Consider the following 23,216-nt stretch of genomic DNA (forward strand, 5'->3'; position numbering starts at 1 on the left):
AAAAAAAATAACACTTGCTTCTTATAGGCTAATAAAGCGGCACTATTTATCTTCTATGAAGATTAGAGCAAAATTATGTTATTAATCTAATATAGAATTTAGAAAAAGATCTAAAAATGATATACTATCTCTCTATACTGTATCTCACCATTCAACATAATTTCAGCAAGAATGTTGGATTATTATTATTATTATTATTATTATTATTATTATTATTATTATTATTATTATTTGATTTGTATGCTGCCTTTCTCCGAAGACTTGGGGTGGCTTTATGGATTACATCATAATCTGTAAACACCAATTGCTCAGAAACTTGAAAAAGTTTATTCAATATGTAAAATTTTAATACTACCACATCAGTTGAAATGCATCAAGTCCATCCAACAAGTTAAAATTCATAGTATACGCTATTTTAGTTAAGAACAAATTCTGCTTGGGAATGGGTGCCGATGGATATATAATAGATATTTTGATAAGGAAACAAACTATTAAGAAACATGTTCTTGATCGATAAACTTTACAGGTGTATACTTGCTTGCTTTTCTTGCAAGCATGCATAAGAAACATAACTAAAATATTGCATATTCATACTATATTATCTATGAATAACTCTCTAAATTACTGTTGGAGAAAAAGGTTTGAATATGTATCATTCATGCATAGACATAAATACACACAAATATGAAATTATTCTCTAAGGCTCAGTGCTTTGTAGTGATATATTATTGTGTAAACCTTCACAACATACTCTGTAAAGTAAGCCAGCATTTCTCTTGTGAAAACATGGCAAGAGCTATGCAAAGGCAGATGTCCAATGGTGACATTTCTAAAGCAACCTGGGGAGTGATCAACAGAAACAAATTATGTACCATACATTTCCTTCCTGCAGCAAAGTTTTGAAATGCATGTATTGTATTATATTTATATGCTCAGTTTTAATTTATATAAAATTCAATATATTATAATTTTGGTCCCATGCAATTCCAGTTCCAGTTTTAAAGCTGGTCAGAAACTAGACAGTCTATTTCTTGTTTCATCTACCTGGAGACTTCAGATTAGTTCAACCTGAGTAGCTACTGTGGTTTGTCCTCGAAGATTCTGAGCAACGCATACATAGTTTCCAGCATCAATGGTTTCCAGATCTTCAACAGTAATAATACTCTCAGAGATTCTTGTAGTATGACCAACTCCTCTATCAATCAGCCTCCAAGAGTCTTGGATATTTACTGGTCTTTTATACTAAAAAGATGAAAACAACACATCAAATGGGGTAGAATTCTGCCAACCCCCCCCCCCAAACCAACCTCCTCTTTTAATTTGCAAACTTTATTTTCTACTAATCTAAAATATACACTGTAGCTTTAATCTGAATTGCAACAATTAAAAGAGGCAAGTAGAGGAAGATGACTTGTAATTTATTTATGTTTTATTTATTTTTAAAATAATTCATATTAGGCTTCAGATTTGGAAGAAATATGTGAGACAGTTTAAGACTGATCTCCTTTGCATTCCTGCAAAGATTGCTTAATAGATTGCTTAATTTAGATTGTCAGTATTCAAGCCTGCATCTCTTTATTTTACCTGATTTACTGTAAATATTTAAGCCCAACAGCAGTTCTTCTGTAAGGAGTAAGAAATTAGATTATAATAATTGTTCTATTGTTTCCTGGAAACATAGAAGATTGATGGCAGAAAAAGACCTCATGGTCCATCTAGTTTGCCCTTATACTATTTCCTGTATTTTATCTTAGGATGGATATATGTTTATCCCATGAATGTTTAAATGCAGTTACTGTGGAAGTTTGTTCCAAGCATCTACTACTCTTTCAGTAAAATATTTTCTCACCTTACTTCTAATCTTTCCCCCAACTAACCTCAGATTGTGCCCCCTTGTTCTTGTATTCACTTTCCTATTAAAAACACCTCTCCAGAACTGAACACAGTATTCCAAATGTGGTCTCACTAGCGCTCTATACAGCGGGATCACAATCTCCCTCTTCCTGCTTGTTATACCTGTAGTTATACAGTCAAGCATTCTACTTGCTTTCCCTATCACCTGACTGCACTGTTCACCCATTTTAAGACTGTCAGAAATCACCACCCCTAAATCCTTCTCTTCTGAAGTTTTTGCTAGCACAGAACTGCCAATACAATACTCAGATTGAGGATTCCATTTGCCCATTATTTTACATTTGGAAACATTAAATGCAGTTTCCATTGCTTTGACCACTTATCTAGTAAAGCTAAATCATTTGCCATATTACAGACGCCCTCCAGGAATATTAACCCTATTGCACACTTTAGAGTCATCGGCAAATAGGCAAACCTTCCCTACCAAACCTTCCCCTATGTCACTCACAAACATATTAAAAAGAATAGGACCCAGAACAGACCCTTGTGGCACACCGCTTGTAACCTGTCTCTGCTCAGAATACTAGCCATTAACAACAACCCTCTGGTGTCTACGCTTCAGCCAGCTGCAAATCCACTGAACTATCCAGGGATTAAGTCCAATCTTCACTAACTTATCTATCAGCTCTTTATGTGGAACCGTATCAAAAGCTTTGCCGAAGTCCAGATAGGCAAAATCCACGGCACCACCTTCATTCAACACCTTTGTGACATAGTCAAAGAAATCAATGAGATTAGTCTGACATGATTTGCCCTCAGTAAAGCCATGCTGGTTTGGGTCCAATAAGTTATTGGTTTTTAGGTGCTGATTTATCCTCTTCCACAATTGTCTAAAATTCTTCTACATAATAATACACATAGAATGTTCCAGTTTTGACCTCAACAAATATCCAAAGAAAATAAAACCTATGATACATACCTCTTGCCCTGGATATATCCAATTAAATTCCACTTCTACATCTGGTTGCCCCAAAACTGTGCAAAATACATTAACATCACTGCCACCCTGTAATTTATTGGATGATGCTTTGATTGTAGTTGAAGGAGGTCCATAAGGAACTAATTCAAAGCAAAATATAAGATATAATGAAAAGAAGAAAAGTCAAGTGAGGTTGCTTTGGAGGTGGCCCCATTATATTCACATAGATTAAAAATTGGGTTTCACAAGACAAGAATGAAATAACCGAAATGTATTTTCAATTATTACAATCCTACCTTGTGCATAAAAGGATCATTAGAATTTGAAAAGGTGGCTGTTGGTTCACCAATCTAGTAAACAATTCTGGGATTTTAATAATCCTCCTTTCAGGACTGGTTATACAGGTAGTCCTTGAGTTACACCCATTCGTTCAGTGACCTTTCAAAGTTGCAACAATACTGATCAAGAGGACCTATGACCGCTGCTTTGAGTTCTGGCCCTCATAGCATCTTTGCAATTATGTGATCATGATTTTTGATGTTCCCTGTTCGTTTCCCACAAAGTCAATGGGAAGATTAGAAGGAATTTGGGACTTGCGGTCATATACAGTAAGGTTCTTGCTTAAAGACAAGTACCATTCTTAAGACAGCAATCAGGACTTCCAGAACTACCATTACTAAGTTATACAATTGCAAGACATTATGCTTTATAACCATGTTGCTCAGTGATGACAATTCCGGTCCCAATTGCGGTCATAAGTAGGGGACTTAATCTCTACTGATCTCCACTACTTAGGCAATAAATTGTGCCTTTATTGACACTTTTTAAAATAGTCATTACTTACTCTGACTCTCCAATTTTCCATCATATCCCTTTTCCTCCGCTAAAGAATACCTCTGTATATAAATTACAGACCTATACAAAAGCATGTTCCAAAACCTAATTGCTTTATGGACTGTTACAGCAGGTGTGTGCTAGCGAGTGGACAGACTTCAGAATAGGCACATAACTCTTCCAAGGGTGGCTTCTTTAAATTTCAAAAAGTGCTTCATTTACATGAATGGGCTTTGCAAAACACCTCTACTGGAAGCTTTGCACAAGCCTTGTATACCATGCTCATTTCTCAAGACCACACCGTTGGATCTAATGAAGTGAATTGTGAACTACAAACGCTTATGCAGTAACAAAGCTTAATTGACAAGATGCCATAAAATTACTTCTTAAGGGCGGAGCTCAATGAGCTTAATTTCTAATCACTTTTTTTGATTAACAAGTTTCATTCAAAAGCTTAAATTTTGTTAGTTGGAAAAAGTAGTATCAAAGACTCCTAGTTTTTGTTTTGTAACATTATCTGTTATGGTTCTCTTCCTGTCACATCTACAACAAGAGCTATTGTTAATATAAGTTATATGGGTGAAACTTGTGTCATGGCTTGTAATAAACAGGTATTTCTCCTATGTAATCCCCATATCTGCTTTGTATTTTGGAATTACACTGCTATTTGGTGGAGGATCTCCAAAACGTGGCACCTGTGATTTCCTGTTTTCTGCAAGAAAATTAAAATAGGAACTCAGAGAACAGAGAATTATACAGTAATTCCATCAATTTAATTCCTTGTGGCCCCATCAAGAAAACATAGCCAAAGTGTGATTTCTTACTGCTTCAACTGAATAACATTGAAACTATTCTGGTGCACACCAAGTCTCTTTGAATTAACTTACCTTCCACATAAAGCAATTGGTATTTAATAGAAATCTGAGGTGTCCCTCGTGATTCAGCTCGGCAGTAAACAACTCCTTTCTGATCAGAAGTTGGATGTTGGTAGATGAAGCCCTTCTTGGCATCATAGACAATGTTGGTTCCATCCACTTTTATCTCTTCTGCTGGAAACTCTTGATGCAGAGTTACTTTTGCTGATGGGTTGGTGACTCGGCAGGGAATCACAGCAGGTTTATCTGGGCTGAGATAGACCACTTCAAAATAGCTGGGAGCAGGAACAAAGAATTCTTCTTTATCTGCATAAAGAAGCAATCCAAAGTATGTTTGTGTGTTTTTAGGGGTAGTGGTGGTGGTGTGTACATGGATAGATGGATAATAGGTGAATAGATGATATAGGTAGGCAGGCAGGCAGACAGATAGATCAATAACAGAGAGACTGCAGCTCAGCTCAAATTTTTCCATAAGAAAATAATTAGTACACAATTCTGGATTTTATTAACAATAAACTTCTAGAAATCTTTCTTTAAAAGGGAACAGTATGACATTATTTTTATAGAAGTAGACAGAAAGAGAGATAATTTTCTATTTATCCATCTATCTATCCATCCTTCCTTCCATCCATCCATCATCATCCATCCATCCAAATATTGTGGGGAGTCTTTTAACTTAAGTTTATAAAATGTAATAAAAATATTTTATAAAAATCCTGGAGCACTGGTAAACTATCAAAAGAACAAAAAAGAGGCGATGAATTTCTAGTCTTCAAAAATTACTAGAAGCCAACATGGATTTGTCAGAAACAGATCATGCCAGGCAAACATTGCATTCTTTGACAAAGTGACTAAAACAGTGGACCAGCAAAATGTTGTGGAAATAGTATATCTGGACTTTAGTAAGGCATTTGACAAAGTAGACCACAGCTTATTTCTTAGTAAGACAGAAAGTTGTGGATAGACTTGTAACTGTATGGCTGACCAACTGCTTTCAATGTGTAATCTTCAATGGAATTACATTGACATGAATGGAAGCATGCAGTGGGTACCTGGAAATGCTATCTTAGGCCCAGTATTCTTCATAAACATTTAAGATCAAGGGATAGAAGGGAAACTCATCAAATCTGAAGATAACACCAAATTGGGAGGGTTAGCCAACACTTTAGAACAGAGGTTTCCAACCCCAAGGCTGTGGATCAGTAACTGTCTAGTGGTGAAGAGAGAGAATGTGTGTGTGTGGGGGGGGGGAATCACTTTATTAGGATTGCAGCTAGTTCAAAGTGGTGAATGCAGCACAGAAATGAAAGGTTGGATTTCACTGGATTGCACAACAATGATGAACATGAGTCAAATAAGAAAAAGCAAGGACATCAGCCTGGCAACCAAATGTATGTTAGTTCTGTTCTGTTCCCAATAGCTACCTATGGTTGCAAAAGCTGGGCAGGAAGAAAATTGACTAATCTGAGATGTCCTGGAATATGTTGGAGAAGGCTCCTGCATATTCCTTGGACAGCAAATGTGACTCACAAGCAAGTACTGCAGCGCATAGTATCAGACATGTCAACATAAGGCAAAATCACGAAACTGCATCTCAGTTATTTTACAATTCACTGGAGAAAACGATTGTGTTTGGAAAAGTTAGCAGTAAAAGAAAACCAGGTTGTCAAAGAACATGGTGGCTGGACACTATCAAACCTAACAGCAACCACAGCAGAGTAAAACTCAAAGAAATAGTGCAAGATCAGAAGATGTGGAGACCTGGTCCATAGGATTGCCAAGAGTCAGACTTGTCTGAGCAGATAACATCTTCATCACACTTAGGCAAGAAAAACCAAATGCACAGGAATAGAAATAGATAGTACCTAGTTCCACAGAAGTACCTAACTGTTAAGAGGGTTCCAAAACTCTTAATGGATAATCACTTAAATATGAGCCCAGTAAGGTGTCACAGCTTCAAAAAAGGCCAAAGCAGTCCTAGGCTACATCAAAAGAAGGATTATATTATGATCATGTGAAATTTCTCCTTAATTTTATACTGCACTGGTAAGACTGCACTTGGAATACTGCATCCAGATTTGGATATCACAGTACAAAAAAGGTGTTGAGACTCTAGAAATACAGTGATCCCCCGATCATTGCGAGGGTTCCGTTCCAGGACCCCCCGCAACGAGCGGGTTTTCGCGAAGTAGCGCTGCGGAAGTAAAAACACCATCTGCGCATGCGCAGATGGTGTTTTTACTTCCCAGCAGCGAGGAGCCAAAGATTGGGGTTTCCCCGCCGCCCACGCAAACTCCTCGCTGCTGCCGCGCCCGCCGCGTGGCTTCCCAACTGAAAGGGAAAGCCCCCCCAGGCCGGCTCCGATCCCCCAGGCCGGCTCCGATTGTTTTAAAACAGGCGCGCCGCTTCTCCGCTGACTCCTGGCGAACTTCCCCGCTTTAGGAGTCAGCGGAGAAGCGGCGCGCCTGTTTTAAAAGATCGGAGCCGGCCTGGTGGGGCTTTCCAGCAACCCCCGAGCCCCCAACCCGGGCTCGGGGGTTGCTGGAAAGCCCCCCCAGGCCGGCTCCGATTGTTTTAAAACAGGCGCGCCGCTTCTCCGCTGACTCCTAAAGCGGGGAAGTTCGCCAGGAGTCAGCGGAGAAGCGGCGCGCCTGTTTTAAAACGATCGGAGCCGGCCTGGGGGGGCTTTCCAGCAACCCCCGAGCCCCCAACCCGGGTGAAGGGCGGGCGAGCCGGGCGAAGGGCGGGCGAAGGGCGGGTGGCCGGGCGAAGGGCGGGCGAACGGCGGGTGGCCGGGCGAAGGGCGGGCGAGCGGCGAAGGGCGGGTGGCCGGGCGAACGGCGGGCGAGCGGGTGCTGGGGGGGGCTTCGCCCTCCCGCCAGCAAGAGGGGGAAGACCCAGGGAAGCCGCCCAGCAGCTGATCTGCCCGGCGCCATCTACGCATGCGTGCCCATAGAAAAAGATGGTGTTTTTACTTCCGGGTTGCAAAATCGCAAATTAGCCCGTTCGCAATGATCGGGAACGCAATAACCGGGGGATCACTGTAGTGCAAAGAAGAGCAACAAAGATGTTTAGGGAACTGGATGCTAAACTGTACAATGAATGGCTGCAGGAACTGAGAATAGTCTAACAAAGAGGAGAACTGGGGTGAAATGATAACAGTCTTCCAATATTTGAGGGACTATCATAGAGAAGAAAGGGTCAACCTATTCTCCAAAGCACCAAAGAGCAATTCAAGAAGTAATGGATGAAAATTTAATGAATAGATTTTCTATGTGGCATATGGAGCCATATCAGAGGGCACGGAGTGAGCTACTGCCCGGACAGTGAGGAAATGCAGTGGGATAGCGAAAATGGAACTCAACCCCAAAACACCCAATTTGCACTGAAAGATGTTGAAAGAAAATGCATAAGCCACGCCCACAGTGTGGTAGAAAAATTTTGGTAGCCCTTCACTGGGCCTTGCCCTATGTTGGCTCCAGCATGCATGTGCATGCCAGCATGCACATACACACTGGAGCTGACTGGAGTGCAAAAAATGGCCCAATGGAAAAAAGGAAGTTTGGAAAAGTTCAGAAAAGCTTCCCCAAAGCTTGCAGAGTGCGAAAAACAGCACAACGAAGTCCATTTTTACAAACTTCTGGTTTGCTCATTTGCCCATTTTTTCACTGTCCCAGGCTTTGGTGAGTCCTGTGTGCATGCATGGGGATGTTTGTGCACATGTGCAGGGGACAGCACAGAGGTGCACATGCATGGGGGGAGGGAATGGGTTTGGGCACGTGCTTGTGTGCTAGCGTGTACCAATGTTCCCTCTAATTTTATTTTTTTTATTTATTAGATTTGTAGGCCACCCCTCTCCTCAGACTCGGGGCGGCTGACAACAATAATAAAACAGTGTACAATGAACAAATTTAATATTTAAAAGTAAATATATAAAAACCCATTATTTAAAAAACCTGCAACACAAAAATATATAAGCCTGGGGGAGATGTCTCAATTCCCCCATGCCTGGCAATACAGGTGGGTTTTAAGCAATTTACGAAAGACAAGGCGGGTGGAGGCAGTTCTGATCTCTGGGGGGAGTTGATTCCAAAGGGCCAGGGCCGCCACAGAGAAGGCTCTTCCCCTGGGGCCCGCCAGACAACATTGTTTAGTTGACGGGACCCGGAGAAGGCCGACTATGTGGGTCTTTATCGGCCGCTGGGATTCGTGCGGCAGAAGACGGTCTCGGAGGTATTCTGGTCCGATGCCATGTAGATCATTATAGGTCCTTACCAACACTTTGAATTGTGACCGGAAACTGATCGGCAGCCAGTGCAGGCCACGGAGTGTTGGAGAGATGTGGGCGAACCTAGGTAACCCCACAATAGCTCTCGCAGCCGCATTCTGCACGATCTGAAGTTTCTGAACACTTTTCAAAGGTAGCCCCATGTAGAGAGCATTGAAAGAAATAGGCTTTTGTTATGCCTTATAGTTATAACCCCAATGTGAGTCCTTTATTCCACATGGTTTGCTCATAACTGCAGTTTTAGAAATTTTTTAAACCGCCTCATTTCAAAAACCTTGTACAATATATCGAGTGAGGTCGAGTTGGAAAAAGCAAACAATGAATATTTGATGAATATCTGCTGCTCGTTCTGTTTAATGTAACTGCTAAATATTTAAACAATTGAATGAAATTGAAGATTGTTTACATTACTTCCTAGAGATTCTTCCGGTATTATAACAAAGAAAAGGTTAAGTGACTAAAGTTGGCAGAATTTTTTTGAGGAAATGTTGAAAGATATGTGGTTAGATATGTGCCTGGCATGGACTAATCAAATGGTTGTTTATTTGGGTAGACAAGGTGTTTCTCTCTTTCACTCTCTATCTATGTCCCTTCCCATCCGTCTGTCTATCGGTCCAGCCCTCCATCTCTCTCTAAAATAATGTGAGCAGATTCTGAATTCCTGGGGTTTGCTTTGCTTTGCTTTTCATTTTACCAGATGCCTAAGGTCCATAACCACAGCCTAGCACAAAACCCAAAGCAGTAACGAAGAATGGGACTAGAAATTTGTTTTAAGCATAAAAAAATGAAAATCAGAATCTTTCTGTCCAAAACCCCACTCCTGCCGACTCAAGCTTTTTTCCTCCAGCAGTATAATTTGGTCAAGGCAGGAAAGGAACATTTTTGTGCTGCTATTGTTGGAAATCAGAAAGCATATGTTGTACAGTGGTACCTCTACCTACAAATGCCTCTACTTACGAACTTTTCTAGATAACAACCGGGTGTTCAAGATTTTTTTTGCCTCTTCTCAAGAACCATTTTCCACTTACAAACCCAAGCCTCCGAAACTGTAACCGGAGAAGGCAGGGAGAAGTCTCCAGGAGGCCTCTCCAGGAATCTCCTGGGAGGAAACAGGACTGGAAAAGTGAGGGAGAAGCCTCCGTGGGGCCTCTCTAGGAATCTCCTTGGAGAAAACAGGGCCTCCACCCTTCCTGTAGTTTCCCCAATTGCACACATTATTTGCTTTTACATTGATTCCTATGGGGAAATTTGCAACTTCTTACAAATTTTTCTACTTAAGAACCTGGTCATGGAACAAATTAAGTTCGTAAGTAGAGGTACCACTGTAAATTGGTAAATCCAGAGTTGCATTTTCATCATTTCTATTCATGCAATATGCTAAGTGATGTACCCAAGAAAAAGGAAGCTGCAGTTTGAGCTGTGACAACCTGAAGCTAATCCAGATCTCTAGAACTGGATAGATTAGAGGTCTTCAAACTTGGCAACTTTAAGACTTTAGGACTTCAATTCCCGGAATTTTCCAGACATTCTGGGAGTTGAAGTCCATACGTTTTAAAGTTGCCAATTTTGGGGGGCCCTGGGATAGATGGATATTTGAGAGGGAAAAATAGAAATAATTCTGGTTTCTTTGATAATCATTACCCAGCTTATTACCTGCAAAAAATATGTATGTTGACCCTCTTTTTGATGCATCCTTCTTGCAATCGTAGCCTTTGCATAGCAGGAGCCAGCAACTATATTCACCGGTGTCTGCTGCAGTGGCATTTTCCAGGATTAGCTGACTGTACCTTTCATGTTGCTTGATGCTAGTAAAAACAGAGACAAGAGACTATATCAGCTTCTGATGCTGACCTTAGGTACCTTTATTGTCTTGCTTGATTATTTTGGTTTTTCTTCTTTAATTCATTTTTATAAATGAGTTAAAAGGTGGAACAAAAATTGGCAGGAAAACCATTTGGCATTGTTAGTATTTTCACACTTTTCTTTAGGTACCAGACTTTCAGTACAAACAGGAATGATATATTCCCACATCCCCATCTGTAGTGCTACAGATAGACCAAAATAGCTACCATTGATTTTACGTAGTATTGAAGGAAAATAGCCTACAACTGGCAGAAGCTATCAGACAATTTAGCATTTGTACATTCAAGCAAGAAAGAGTACATGACATCAAGCAAAGACAGTAAAAAGGAACTTTTTCAAAGTGCCTATTCACAACTCCTGGAAAATTGGAGTGAATTCTGCAAAGATGGCAAAAGGACAGACATAAAACTGTGGAACAAGCTAAGCAGTAAATAATTTAATAGAAGTTAATGGGTGCATGTTTGCAGGACACATGAGTGATATTCAGTAGACAGTAACCACATTATAGAGATTCAATTGTGCCTGAGGAATTTTGATTGCATGTACTAGCAGAATGCTTTAAATATGGCTAGAATGACCTTAGATGATACAAGGTCAGCATTAATGAGTTACTACAATGACTGAGCCTGCATATAAGTGAAATTACAAACATTATTGATTTTGTGGTTAAAAAATCTAATTTTTCAGCATGAACATGGACTCCAGTTACTCTTTTACAAACTATGTACTGAAACATTAAATTCACTTTTTGACATCTGATACAGATACGTTGAGACCAACAATCTCATAATCATCAGAAAAGAAAATGTAAATATGTGTACGAGAAAACATTAGTCTGAATAAGCCCCTTTAAACTGAAAGAGTTTACTTGCCATATTATAATAGCCCTTTAATCTATTTTGGTAAAATACATTGGGCAGGTATATGAAATTTTTAAAAAGGTGTCTCTGAGATACTGATAGCTCAACATATATCTGCATTTTTGTTTATTCTTGAGCTTTAGTTAAAAAGTATTTGATGTTATCAAATTGAAACCAGCATACATTTGAAATGTTTTTATACATGGCTGTCCCAATCAGGGCCACCATCAGGAATTTTGGGGCCCCATACAGCCTAAGTGTTTCTCCCCCCCCCCCCCCGCCATTTTAAAACTATTTTAAGTCGCCAAGCCACTCCATCCCCCGGGGATCATTTCCCGCTTCACACAAGCGAGGCGGTCCCATAGGCCAGTGTTTCCCAGCCTTGGCAACTTGAAGATATCTGGACTTTAACTCCCAGAATTCCCCAGCCAGCGAATGCTGGCTGGGGAATTCTGGGAGTTGAAGTCCAGATATCTTCAAGTTGTCAAGGTTGGGAAGCACTGCCATAGGCTATTTCAGGAACTGGGTTAAGCCGATTGTGTGGACTCATCCAGGAGAAAGAAAGAAGCGGGAGTGACAAGGGAAAGAAAGATCCTGGCATCGGTCAGGCGGAGCGAGGCTTATTTACGGCTCCTTGGCACTTCTCCCTTCTTGTTGACAAAACCATGTGCTTTCTAGCGAGGGGAGAGGAGAGGGGGATCCCACACCCGGCAGCCACCGGAGAGGAGCTGGAAAGGACGAGGGGAGAGAAAAAGCAGGGTACCAGCAGTCAGGTGGGTGTCTTGAGGGGGCACTCCCATCTGGAAGGAAGGGAAGAAAGGCGAGGGCGAGCTATGAAGGAAGGAAGGAAGGAAGGAAGGAAGGAAGGAAGGAAGGAAGGAAGGAAGGAAGGAAGGAATGGTAAAAGGGGCGATCAAGAGAGGAATGGGTGAATGAATGGACGGAGGGTGGGAAGGAAGGAAAGAGGGAAGGGACAGGAACAGAGGAAGGGTGCAAAGTAAGCAAGGAAAGATGTGAAAGGGGAGAGTAAGAGAGGAAGGAGTGAAAGAAGGGAGTGAGGGAGGAAAGAAGGGAGGAAGGAGAAGGAAAGCAAGAAATGGAGGGAGGGAAGGAAGGAAAGAAAGAAAGGGGGAAGGGACAGGAACAGAGGAAGGAAGCAAGGAAACTTATGAAAGGGGAGAGTAATAGAGGAAGGACTGAAGGAAGGGAGGGAGGGAAGAAGATAGGAAGGAGAAAGAAAAGAAGAAATAGAGGAAGGGAAGGTAAAAGAGAGAAAGAAAAAGAGCAAGAAAGAGAAAGAAAGAAAGAGAATGAAAGAGAAATAAAAAGAGAGAGGGGGAATGAAAGAAATGGAAGGAGGGAAGGAAGGAGAGAAAGAAAGAGGAAGAAAGAAAGCAAGAGAAAGAAAAAAAGAATGAAAGAGCAAGAGAGAGAGAAAGAAAGAAAAAGAAACGAAAGAAAGAAAGAGGAAAGAAAGAGAATGAAAGAGAAATAAAAAGAGAGGGGGAATGAAAGAAATGGAAAGAGGGAAGGAAGGAGAGAAAGAAAGAGAAAGAAAGAAAGAAAGAGAAAGAAAAACGAATGAAAGAGCAAGAGAGAAATAGAGAAAGAAAGAAAGAAAAAGAAACAAAGCACCCACGGGTCAGACCCCCGCCCAGCCCCTACTTTCCGCTCCCCCTTGCCTGCTCAGGTTGCTGCACCGAGGCGCCCCCGCCCCAGCCCCCTCCTCAGTTAGCCTGCCTTCTCCGCGGTCTTCCGCGGCGGCTTTTCTGGCGGAGGGGGCCTGGCTCCGTGGCCGGTCCGAGCCCCCCCGGCCTCCCCCGCCTGGGGCATTTCCTCTCGGCGTCAAGGAGGCGCAGCGGCGGGCGGCAAGAGGGAAGTGAGGGGCAGCGGCGTCCTTCCTGGCCTTGGCGGGCCACCCGATCCTCCCCACCTCCTGCAAACGCGGCGGGCGGCAGGGGAAGAGCGAGGAGCCGCCTCCGGCGGGCGCGGGGCTTGGCTGGCTGGCTGGCAGGGGGAGCGCCGCTGGTGGTGCGGAGGGAGACCCTCCTCCGGGAGGGAGGGGGCCAGGCAGCAGCTAGCCAGCCAGCCGGCGGGATGGCGCTTCCGAGTTCGCAGCCAAACTTTGCACAGGCGCCGGCCGGCCGAAAGGAACGCTAGAGCGGGCGCGCCTCCAGCCGCAGCAGCTGGGCTCAGCAGGAGAAGCGCCGCCCCCCCCCCCATTATTCAATTTCCCGGGGCCCGGTACGCCCCTCCCAGTAATACCCGTCTATCGGCGGCCCTGGGACTCCCAATAGGGATGGATTTCAATTTCTACCAGAAACATTTTAGCAAAGTACAAATGAGAATTTTACTTCATAATTTATTTTCAGAGCCTTCTTGTAAAAATGACAAATGCAAGAAATTCAGTTTTGTTGCACCATTTGTTCCCCTTTTCTATTTTATTGACAAGTTCCGATCATCTTTGTCTAATACACGCAACCGATACCATGAACCTTTTGGATAAATGCAAAATCAATGTCTACTAAGATGAAAACCTTTGAGGAACTGATGAAGGTACAGGCATTGCCTCGAACCATGATGGCAAATATGGCACAGGTGGCATTCGGAGCCGTATCTGAGGGCATGCAAAGCATTGCCCTATGTCAGTCCCAGCCAGTGAAGGGTTACCAAAATTTTTACTGTCACACTGTGGGTGTGGCTTATGCAAGACACACTGCATTTTCTTTCAACATCTTTCAGTGCAAATTGGGTGCTCTGGGGTGGAGCTCCATTTTTGCTACCCCACTGCGTTCCCGCCTGTCCGGGCAGCAGCCCACCCCTGGTTCCAGCACACATAATTTTTGACCTTCCAGAGGGCAGGGAGGAGGCTATTTTAGCTTTCACCAGGCTTCAGGAAAGCCTCCAGAGCCTGTGGGTGTCAAAAAATGGACCCAATGGGCCTACCAGAAGTTTGGAAACGAACTTCTGGTAGGCCCGTTGCATCCTTTTACACTTCTGCACCCCCAGGGTTCAGGAAAGCCACCTAAGGCCTGGGGAGAGTGAAAAATGGTCCAACCATAAGTCCAAGGCTTCAGTGAGGCCTGCATACATACACCGGGAGGGGGGGAGGCAGCATGGGGGGAGTTGTATACGCAGGCGTGGGGGAAGGTATTGCATTATGGGTGTGGGCACGCATGCACTATTGCATGTGCATGCACCATTTTGGCACGCGAGCAAAAAGTGGTTCGCCATCACTGGCATAAAATAATGCAATGTTAATAGTCAAATTCCAGAAGAAATTAATTAAAAATAATTACAATTAAATCAATATGGTTTACAAGCAGGCAGACAAATGTAATTCCATCTCTTTCAATTGTGGGTAATTTTTATTTTTTTTATTTGTTTTGTCCAATACATAATAATACACAATGAAGGTTATAGAGTATTAAAGAAAGAAGAGAAAATATAGGAATAAAATATAACTATGAGAGAATAGCAGAAAAGATATAGGGATAGAAGAGAAGATATAGGAGATATAGGAGACTATAGGAGAGGGGACGGTAGGCACTCTGGTGCACTTATGTACGCCCCTTATTGACCTCTTAGGAACCTGGTGAGATCAACCGTGGATAGTCTAAAGGTAAAGTGTTGGGGGTCTTGGCTTAATCTTGGCTAATATTCACTGGTTTTATACCTTTAGTGTTTAAATCCCTCCTACAATGTTCACTTTGAGACTCACTAAACAGTGATCACTAGTGATCCTTTGCTAAAAGTTCTACCACCATCTAGGCATCAAGTAGACAAAGCTATTTTAGGTTCATCCCCTCCAGTTGAAGGCAGATTTGATTAATATTATAGGTGAACTCTGCCACCTAGTGACCCATTATGCTATAGCTTAGTTAACAGCAAAATAAACCATAGATCCCTTTGGAGATCCATTCAGAAATATTAATGATTTCTTTGCCTATGGAGATTCTCAGTCATCTAGGTCATGATTGTCCCAAAGACGCTTTTTCAAGAGGCAACTAGACTTTCTTGTTTTTCTTTGAAGATGTTTTGCTTGTCATCCAAGAAGCTTCTTGAATGAAAAGTGAAACGTCTTTAAAGAAAAACAAGAAAGTCCAGTTGGCTCTTGAAAAAGAATCTTTGGGACAATTATTTCTTTGGTTTTGATATGATGAATATTTACATATTATTAATGCAACACTTTTGAAAAGGGCTGCATACTTATGTTTTTATGAAAGTACCATAACTATCTTGACTAAAGCACATATACAATATTTTTCAGACTACTGTATAAGATGCACCTAGATTGTAGAGGTGGAAAACAAGGAAAAAAGTTAAAAAAAACAAATAGTTTAGTAATATATTATTTAATAAAATACCGGTGTAGCAGAATATGTTTTACAAACATATTTACATTTCACAAACATGTACACTTTTCACAAATTTCAAATTTGACATCTTTAAGTATAGTTATGATTGGGTAGTATTGACTGTTTTTAAATGATAGTGGGGTTTTAGCTATACTGTAGTTTTAATTATTGGATTTGTACTGCACTGTTTATTGTTATTGTGAGCCATCCTAAGTCTTTGGAGAGAGGCGGCATACAAATATTAATAATAATAATAATAATAATAATAATAACAACAACAATAATAATAATAATAATATTGTTTTTGTTTTGTTGTTGTTGTTATTATTATTATTATTATTATTATTATTATTATTATTGACTTGTGGACTTCAACTTCCAGAATTCCTCCACCAGTCATGCTAGCTTAGGAATGGGAGTTGAAGTCCACATGTCTTAAACTTGCCAAACTTGAAGAGCCTTGACCCCTAACACAGAGGTCTTTAAACTTGACAGGACAAAGGTTTACAAGACAGTAAACCTCAACTGAGTCTCTTTATAAAACTCTTTGCAACATCTCTTTGAAAATCTTTTGTCCTTCGGGATTGGGCGGCATAGAAGTCAAATAAATAAATAAATATTTGTTTATTTATTTAATATATATGGCTGCTCATTTTACAAATACAGTGTTCCCTTGACTTTTGCGGGGGGATGCGTTCCAAGACCGCCTGCAAAAATCAAATTTCCGCACAGTAGAGATGCAGAAGTAATTACACTATTTTTGGCTATGAACAGTATCACAAGCCTTTCCTTAACACTTTAAACCCCTAAATTGCAATTTCCCATTCCCTTAGCCACCATTTAGATTATTACTCACCATTATTACTGGTACTCACCATTGAAGAAGATACTTAATGATCCTGATATTTATTAACATAATTATTTATTAACAATAATTTGGCGATGACGTATGACGTCATGGGCAGGAAAAAACGTGGTGTAGAAAAAACACACGAAGTATTTAATTAATTTTTTTAAAAAACCATGGTATAGACTTTTCACGAATATCGGACTTGCGAAAGTCAAGGGAACACTGTACAGCTCTAGAAGGCTGACAATACATTAAAACAGTAATAATATTAGCAGAATTAAAAATACAACAGTGGTCACTGGGGATGATTCTAACAAGACCATGAATATAATTTTTTCAGGAGGACATCCTGTTATAGTATTCCTCGTCAACTCCTTTTCTTTGAAGTTTATTTATTTATTTATTATTTATTAATTAGACTTATATGCCGCGCCTCTCCGTGGACTCTGAAAAAGTTTAATTAGTCAGAAAGCAGATCTAAAAGTAAATGAAGTTACTGTCTGTAATTTCACCCCTAAAAGAGGGTGGAAATGTTGGTGCATCTTATACATCGAATGCAGCCATTTTTGCTGTCCTGCAGAAAGCTCTTGGGTGTTGGGGAATGGCAAAAATACCGTTTTTGGAAAATTTGGCTGTTTTTTGCTGATTCTTTTCTCAAAAGTGGGGTGGGTAAAGGCTCTGGGAGCCTGCAGACAGCTCTTGGGTGCTGGCACTATTCTACAGCAGGATAAATATATATATAACCTATCCAGAAATATGGGTATAGAAATGTCCTTTTTCTGTTGTTGGTCCCCAAGGACAAACTGGTCCTCTTTTTGTTCATATTTAGAAAATAAAATAAAATTACGGTATATGTTTCTGCCAACACAGGGGCTGTTATCATTAATTTCAATTGCCTGGGCATATTTAATTTTTCAATTACAATTCTGTGATTTGCATTAAAATGGTTCCTTACCATTGGTGTGGTGCAGGTGCAATGCCAAATCAATAAAAATAAATTCACCCAGTAAGGGTGGTAATGAATTCCAGTTAAAGCCTATATTTAATCCTCCCCCCCAATGTTAGCTCACTCCTTTAAAAAATTTTCAATTACAATTCTGTGATTTGCATTAAATGGTTCCTTACCATTGGTGTGGTGCAGGTGCAATGCCAAATCAATAAAAATAAATTCACCCAGTAAGGTTGGTAATGAATTCCAGTTAAAGCCTATATTTAATCCTCCCCCCCAGTGATAGCGCACTCCTTTAAAAAGTAAAACCCAATCCTAGCACTGACATCCTTAAAAAACACTCACGAAAATAACATTTCCAGCTGAAATAAGAACAGCTGGCTTCATATCTTAAGATAGGAATTTTCAAGAAATGAGAGTTGAAAAAGGATGTTTCTTGGCCAAGTGGTGCCTGCCAGCATCCATCCAGACTAGGTGGGGCCTAAACCTGATACCATTCCTTCTATTTGGAGGGCTGGCCAGGCTCTCAAGGGCAAAATGGGTGCCTTAGCTCGACACATTTTTCCCACGGGTGGGGTTTTTTCCCCCCAAAAAGGCAACTGGATTTTTCTTGGATTTTTTTCATTGAAAACATTTTGCTTCTCATCCAAGAAGTTTCTTCAGTTCTGACTGGTGAGGAATTTGCAGTCATCTGCAAAGTCATTTGAGGATTGACAGTTTATCTGTGTCCTCAGAATCACCTGAATCAGAGAATAATAGGGTATGGAATTCTCCTGTCATTCAGTTAGAACCGAAGAAACGTCTTCACTAAGAACCAAAACATTTTCAAAAAATATAAGAAAATCTAGCTGCCTTTTGGAAAAGCACAAAATGATTGAGAATCTCCACATTTGATTCCTGAAAACATCCTTCCCCCCAAAAGGAATTGGGCCTTAAAACCACTAAATAGAGCCTGTATTATCACTGGACTAAGAAATTATGTTTTTCTGTACTAGAATATAGGGGAGGAGGGTTGGGTTGGGGGTTGCTCATGGCTGTTCTGTAATATTCAACTTTGTGATGCACCTCAACTAGGAAAGAAATCGTAAATGTCTAACGTTTGTCTGAGATTGGTGCAAACAAGGGGAAACCAAAAGAATGGTGAAATTGTTCACCAGTCAACACAAATGTACCAATAAAGGAAAATATTTTAGCTCAGTGTTGATATGATGTCCTTGGTGTTCTCTGAGCTTGGTTGTTTTCTTGCAGATGTTTCATTACCCAAACTAGGTAACATCATCAGTACTAGACATTACCTAATTTGGGTAATGAAGTGTCTGCAAGAAAACCACAAAGGTCAGAGAAAACCAAGAATCTCTCATTGCTTTAGGTGAAAGGCTTTGGGAACCTTTCCCAACCAGATGTCTTCCAGATGTATTGGATTATAATTCTCACAATCCCTGGCTACCATGGCCCCTGGAAGAGGGTGGTATCTAACTACAGTATATGTGGGAGATGCTCGCTCCTAAACCAAGGAGATTTTCTATTTTGTCTCAGGTGTTCTACCTGAACCAGACCATCCATATTTGTCTGCTTTGTTCAGAAAGAAATGCAATACAGCCTCAGAGTCATTTCATCCTCTTTTACCTGGCAAGCCTTACCTAAGCCTGGTATCTTTAAAGGTGTCAAGATAAGGAGGGTAGCTCCATCCAATTCTATTCCCTTTGCACCGAAGTTCTATATTTTGACCTGTTGAAAGGTTTAATGTAGCCGTGGGTTTCTGGAAGTGGCCTTTCTCCATCACTCGTGTCATTATGGAGCTGGCCTTTGGGGAAGGCTCTGTGGAGTTTCTTTCTTTTAATTTGGGAGTTCTGGTTTTGACTTTTTTGTTGCTCGGCTTGATTCGGTTCTCTCCAGGTTCCTTTGGACGTTTGCTCTTTGCAGGTTGACCAACAGCTATTACAAAAAGAGGGCAGGATGAGAAACAATAACACAGCACATTATTAACAGGAATGTTTCTGTTATTATATTTTCTTGTGGGTACACTGAATGGAAGAAAAAAAATCTGATTTAAAATTTGTATGTTTTTATATGGGTCTAAACTGCAAGCAGCTTATTGTTAACGACAATTAAGTCTGCCACATCAGCTAGGATATTCAGACAGGCCATTTTTAGTGCTGCATTGATTTCACTTAAACCCACGCATATGAACAATTACCGCTAAGGAATAAACAGAAGTAAAAACATGAAAATGTTTTTCTTCTCCTCGAATAGGAAATTATAGCAAAAATACTCCACAGAGAAGTTTGGTTTAGAATTATGTACAATTGAAACTTGTGCATATAAAAGCTGAATAATTAGATTAATTTTATTTTGGTAGGAACTGCATATCAACTCCCAAGATCCCAGGAGATGTCAGGTTTTCAGAGATTTAAACCTTGAGAACAGTGTTTTTCATCCCTTTTGTACCTCACGATTCTTGACAAATGTATCTTTTAAAAAAAATATTCACTGAGAACATATGTACCAAAGACAAATTCCTTGTGTGTGCAATCACACTAGGCCAATAAAGAACTCTATTCTATTCTATTGAATAACATTGTTTCTTTTCCTTGAATAATAATAATAATTTATTAGATTTGTATGCCGCCCCTCTCCATAGAATCCCTCTTCTTCCTTCCATAACACTTTTTCCTTTCAAGGGTCTCTCTCGCTTGAGTTAATTTGTCAACTGCAGAATTTGAGGAGCTATAAAACGACACAAAAGGCGGCCATCCGTAGGGTTTTAAAGAGAGTGAGGTACTATTTCCCTCACAGTCTGTTTTCAACTACATCAAGGAAAAGTTTCCAAGTTCTTAAATTCTTGAATGGGGCGGAGGTTGCAGTCGTCCGGCTCCATTACTAATAGGCGCTGTCGTGCGGGGGAGCAATTCCGAAAAGATTTGGGGGTCCCCTCAGAGAGTCTGCGGCCAAGAGACCCCGGGGAGCCCTTGGCACTCTTGGCAACGGCAGAAACCACGGTCTCCCCCATCCCACGCGTTTTATTATCAAGCGTGGGGAAAGAAGGGGGCGATATGTGTATTTTCTTTAGCCCTCAGGAAAGGAAGAAGCGGGGCTGCGGAACGGAGGAGAGCGAGTGGGACTCCGCGGGACTTACCGCTCTGGAGCGTTTGGTGTAGGAGCAGAAGGCTGAGCAAGAGCCAGGGCTTCATGGCAGGAGGGTGGAGGGAGTCTCTTCGCCGCCTGCCACGAGGGATGCAGCCGGAGCCCGCGCTTGATCCGGGACTGGGCTACGGGGCAGAAGGGAGGGAAAACAACTCCTTCCTTTCCCGCCTTCAAGCCTCCCCCCCCTCCTTTGACTGTCGGGCAGATCTCCCAGGACGGCGGGGGCCTCTCTCCGACCCAGCAAAAATATTAGGGGCGCCCCCATTTCAAAACCAGGCGGGCAGGTCCAAGAGACGGCCCCGGAAAGCTGAGACCGAGCTTCAAGCCTTCCAATTCCTAAACGTTGTTTAACAAATTGCAACTTAAGTTAAAGTGTTGATGTTTTTGACAGTACAGTATATGTATCTTTGGGTTTTGTTCCTTTTCACTGTTTGTTTGGTGGTGGGGGGGGGGGGTGTCTTAAGGATAAAACGTATCAGGAAAGACTTAATGAACTCAATCTGTATAGTCTGGAGGACAGAAGGGAAATGGGGAACATGATCGAAACATTTAAATATGTTAAAGGGTTAAATAAGGTTCAGGAGGGAAGTGTTTTTAATAGGAAAAGGGACACAAGAACAAGGGGGCATAATCTGAGATTATTTGGGGGAAAGATCAGAAGCAACATGAGAAAATTATTTTACTGAAAGAGTAGTAGATGCTTGGAACAAACTTCCAGCAGACGTGGTTGGTAAATCCACAGTAACTGAATTTAAACATGCCTGGAATAAACATACATCCATCTTAAGATAAAATACAGGAAATAGTATAAGGGCAGACTAGATGGACCATGAGGTCTTTTTCTGCCCTCAATCTTCTATGTTTCTATGTTGCTTTAAAAACAATAAAAACTGATATTTAAAAAAATCAGATAATCAGCCAAGGTAGATGGATGGATGACACCCCTGCGAGTAATACTTTAATTATGGAAATATAAGTACTGTATAATACAATAGTAGCTTTGAAAATGTGTGGTTCCATAACTCTTGTTTATTTACAGGGTGGCAAACTATTTTAAAATTATAATCATGATAACTTATTGAACATTGTTTTAAGCTCCTGTACATTTTTTTTACATTATTTGAACATAATGGTATTTTCCCCCTCAAGGGATGCTTTGTAATTTTCCCCAAACACAAATAAGGACAACTAAATGATCTCTGCACATTTTTTTTTGAGTTTTATTTTAAAAAATAGAGAACAAATGCACAAACCTTCTTTAAAGCAGTAATTTACAGTAAGCAACAAACAGCAAGAACATTTTCTTATCATTTATTATTTTAAAAGTGAAAAAAAACCAAAGCACCGATTTGCCTTTTTTAAAACTATTTCACATGTTGCAAGTGATTATACATTAATAAAAGTGATTTTTTTCCTTTAGTTGTTTATACAATATCGTGCTGAACTTTTGCAAAAAGATTCTCCCCCCTTTAATAAACAACAAACATATACACAGTAATAATGATTAGTCATCTATCTACTTATATACATGTAGGCAGTGATACAGCTAGCTTTGTATAAAATGTTTAGACATGTGACCTGTTATGAGATTCATTCTAGTCTCCTAGATTTACCACTCAAGTTTTAGTTTTATGGGAGGTTAACAGGAAGAGAAAGGGAAAAAAATACATATTTACAGAAACATTGATTCACTAAAAATCACCCTACTCAAGGCTCATTATAGTGATTTTTTTCCTCCAAACTGCATTTGAATACCTTTTGCTTTACTGTAAAATGTGTACACCGAAAATCCCTTACATAGGAGTACTGTACATGCACAAAATATTGTTTATAAAAAACAATTTTAGAAATCAGTATACAGTATACAAAAAGGTGTTCTATAATTCAGATTTTTCTTAATATGTTTGGACCTACTGAAAGAATGGCTTGTAACTAGAGTAAAGCTTCAGCCAACACAACCCTATACAGCAGAGGTTTTCAAACTTGACAACTTTAAGACTTGTGGACTTCAACCCCCAGAATTCCCCAGCCAGCTATGCTGGTTGGAGAATTCTGAAATTGGAGTTCACAAGTCTTAAAGTTGCCAAGTTTGAAGACCTCTACTATACAGCAAATACAATACAAGTAATCCTTGTACTACAATGGAGTCCAAAATTTCCATTGCTAAACAAGGCAGTTAAGTAAGTTTTGACTTATTTTATTATCTTTCCTGCTCCAGTTGTTAAGTCAGTCACTGAAAATAAATTAGGACACAGTTAAGTCAATTTGGCTTCCTCATTGGTTTCATTTTGTCAGGTCACAAAGATCACATGATCCTGGGATACAGACCATCATACATTTATCCCAGATACCAAGCATCCAA

General features: G+C 40.6%; 1 protein-coding gene across 1 annotated transcript; it reads right to left on the minus strand.

The window, feature by feature from the left end:
• Positions 1-304: 304 nt before the first annotated feature.
• PDGFRL (platelet derived growth factor receptor like) lies at positions 305-21,074 on the minus strand. Its single transcript, XM_070757627.1, has 6 exons — positions 20,847-21,074; positions 19,351-19,645; positions 10,484-10,635; positions 4,555-4,848; positions 2,834-2,973; positions 305-1,242 (listed from the first exon to the last, which is right to left on the minus strand). The coding sequence occupies exons 1-6, from the start codon at positions 20,899-20,901 to the stop codon at positions 1,054-1,056; spliced, it is 1,125 nt and encodes a 374-aa protein (XP_070613728.1). The 5' UTR covers positions 20,902-21,074; the 3' UTR covers positions 305-1,053.
• Between the last annotated feature and the right edge of the window lie 2,142 nt (positions 21,075-23,216).

The sequence above is a fragment of the Erythrolamprus reginae genome, chromosome 7 (genome assembly GCF_031021105.1).
Source record: "Erythrolamprus reginae isolate rEryReg1 chromosome 7, rEryReg1.hap1, whole genome shotgun sequence".
NCBI classification, from domain to species: domain Eukaryota; kingdom Metazoa; phylum Chordata; class Lepidosauria; order Squamata; family Dipsadidae; genus Erythrolamprus; species Erythrolamprus reginae.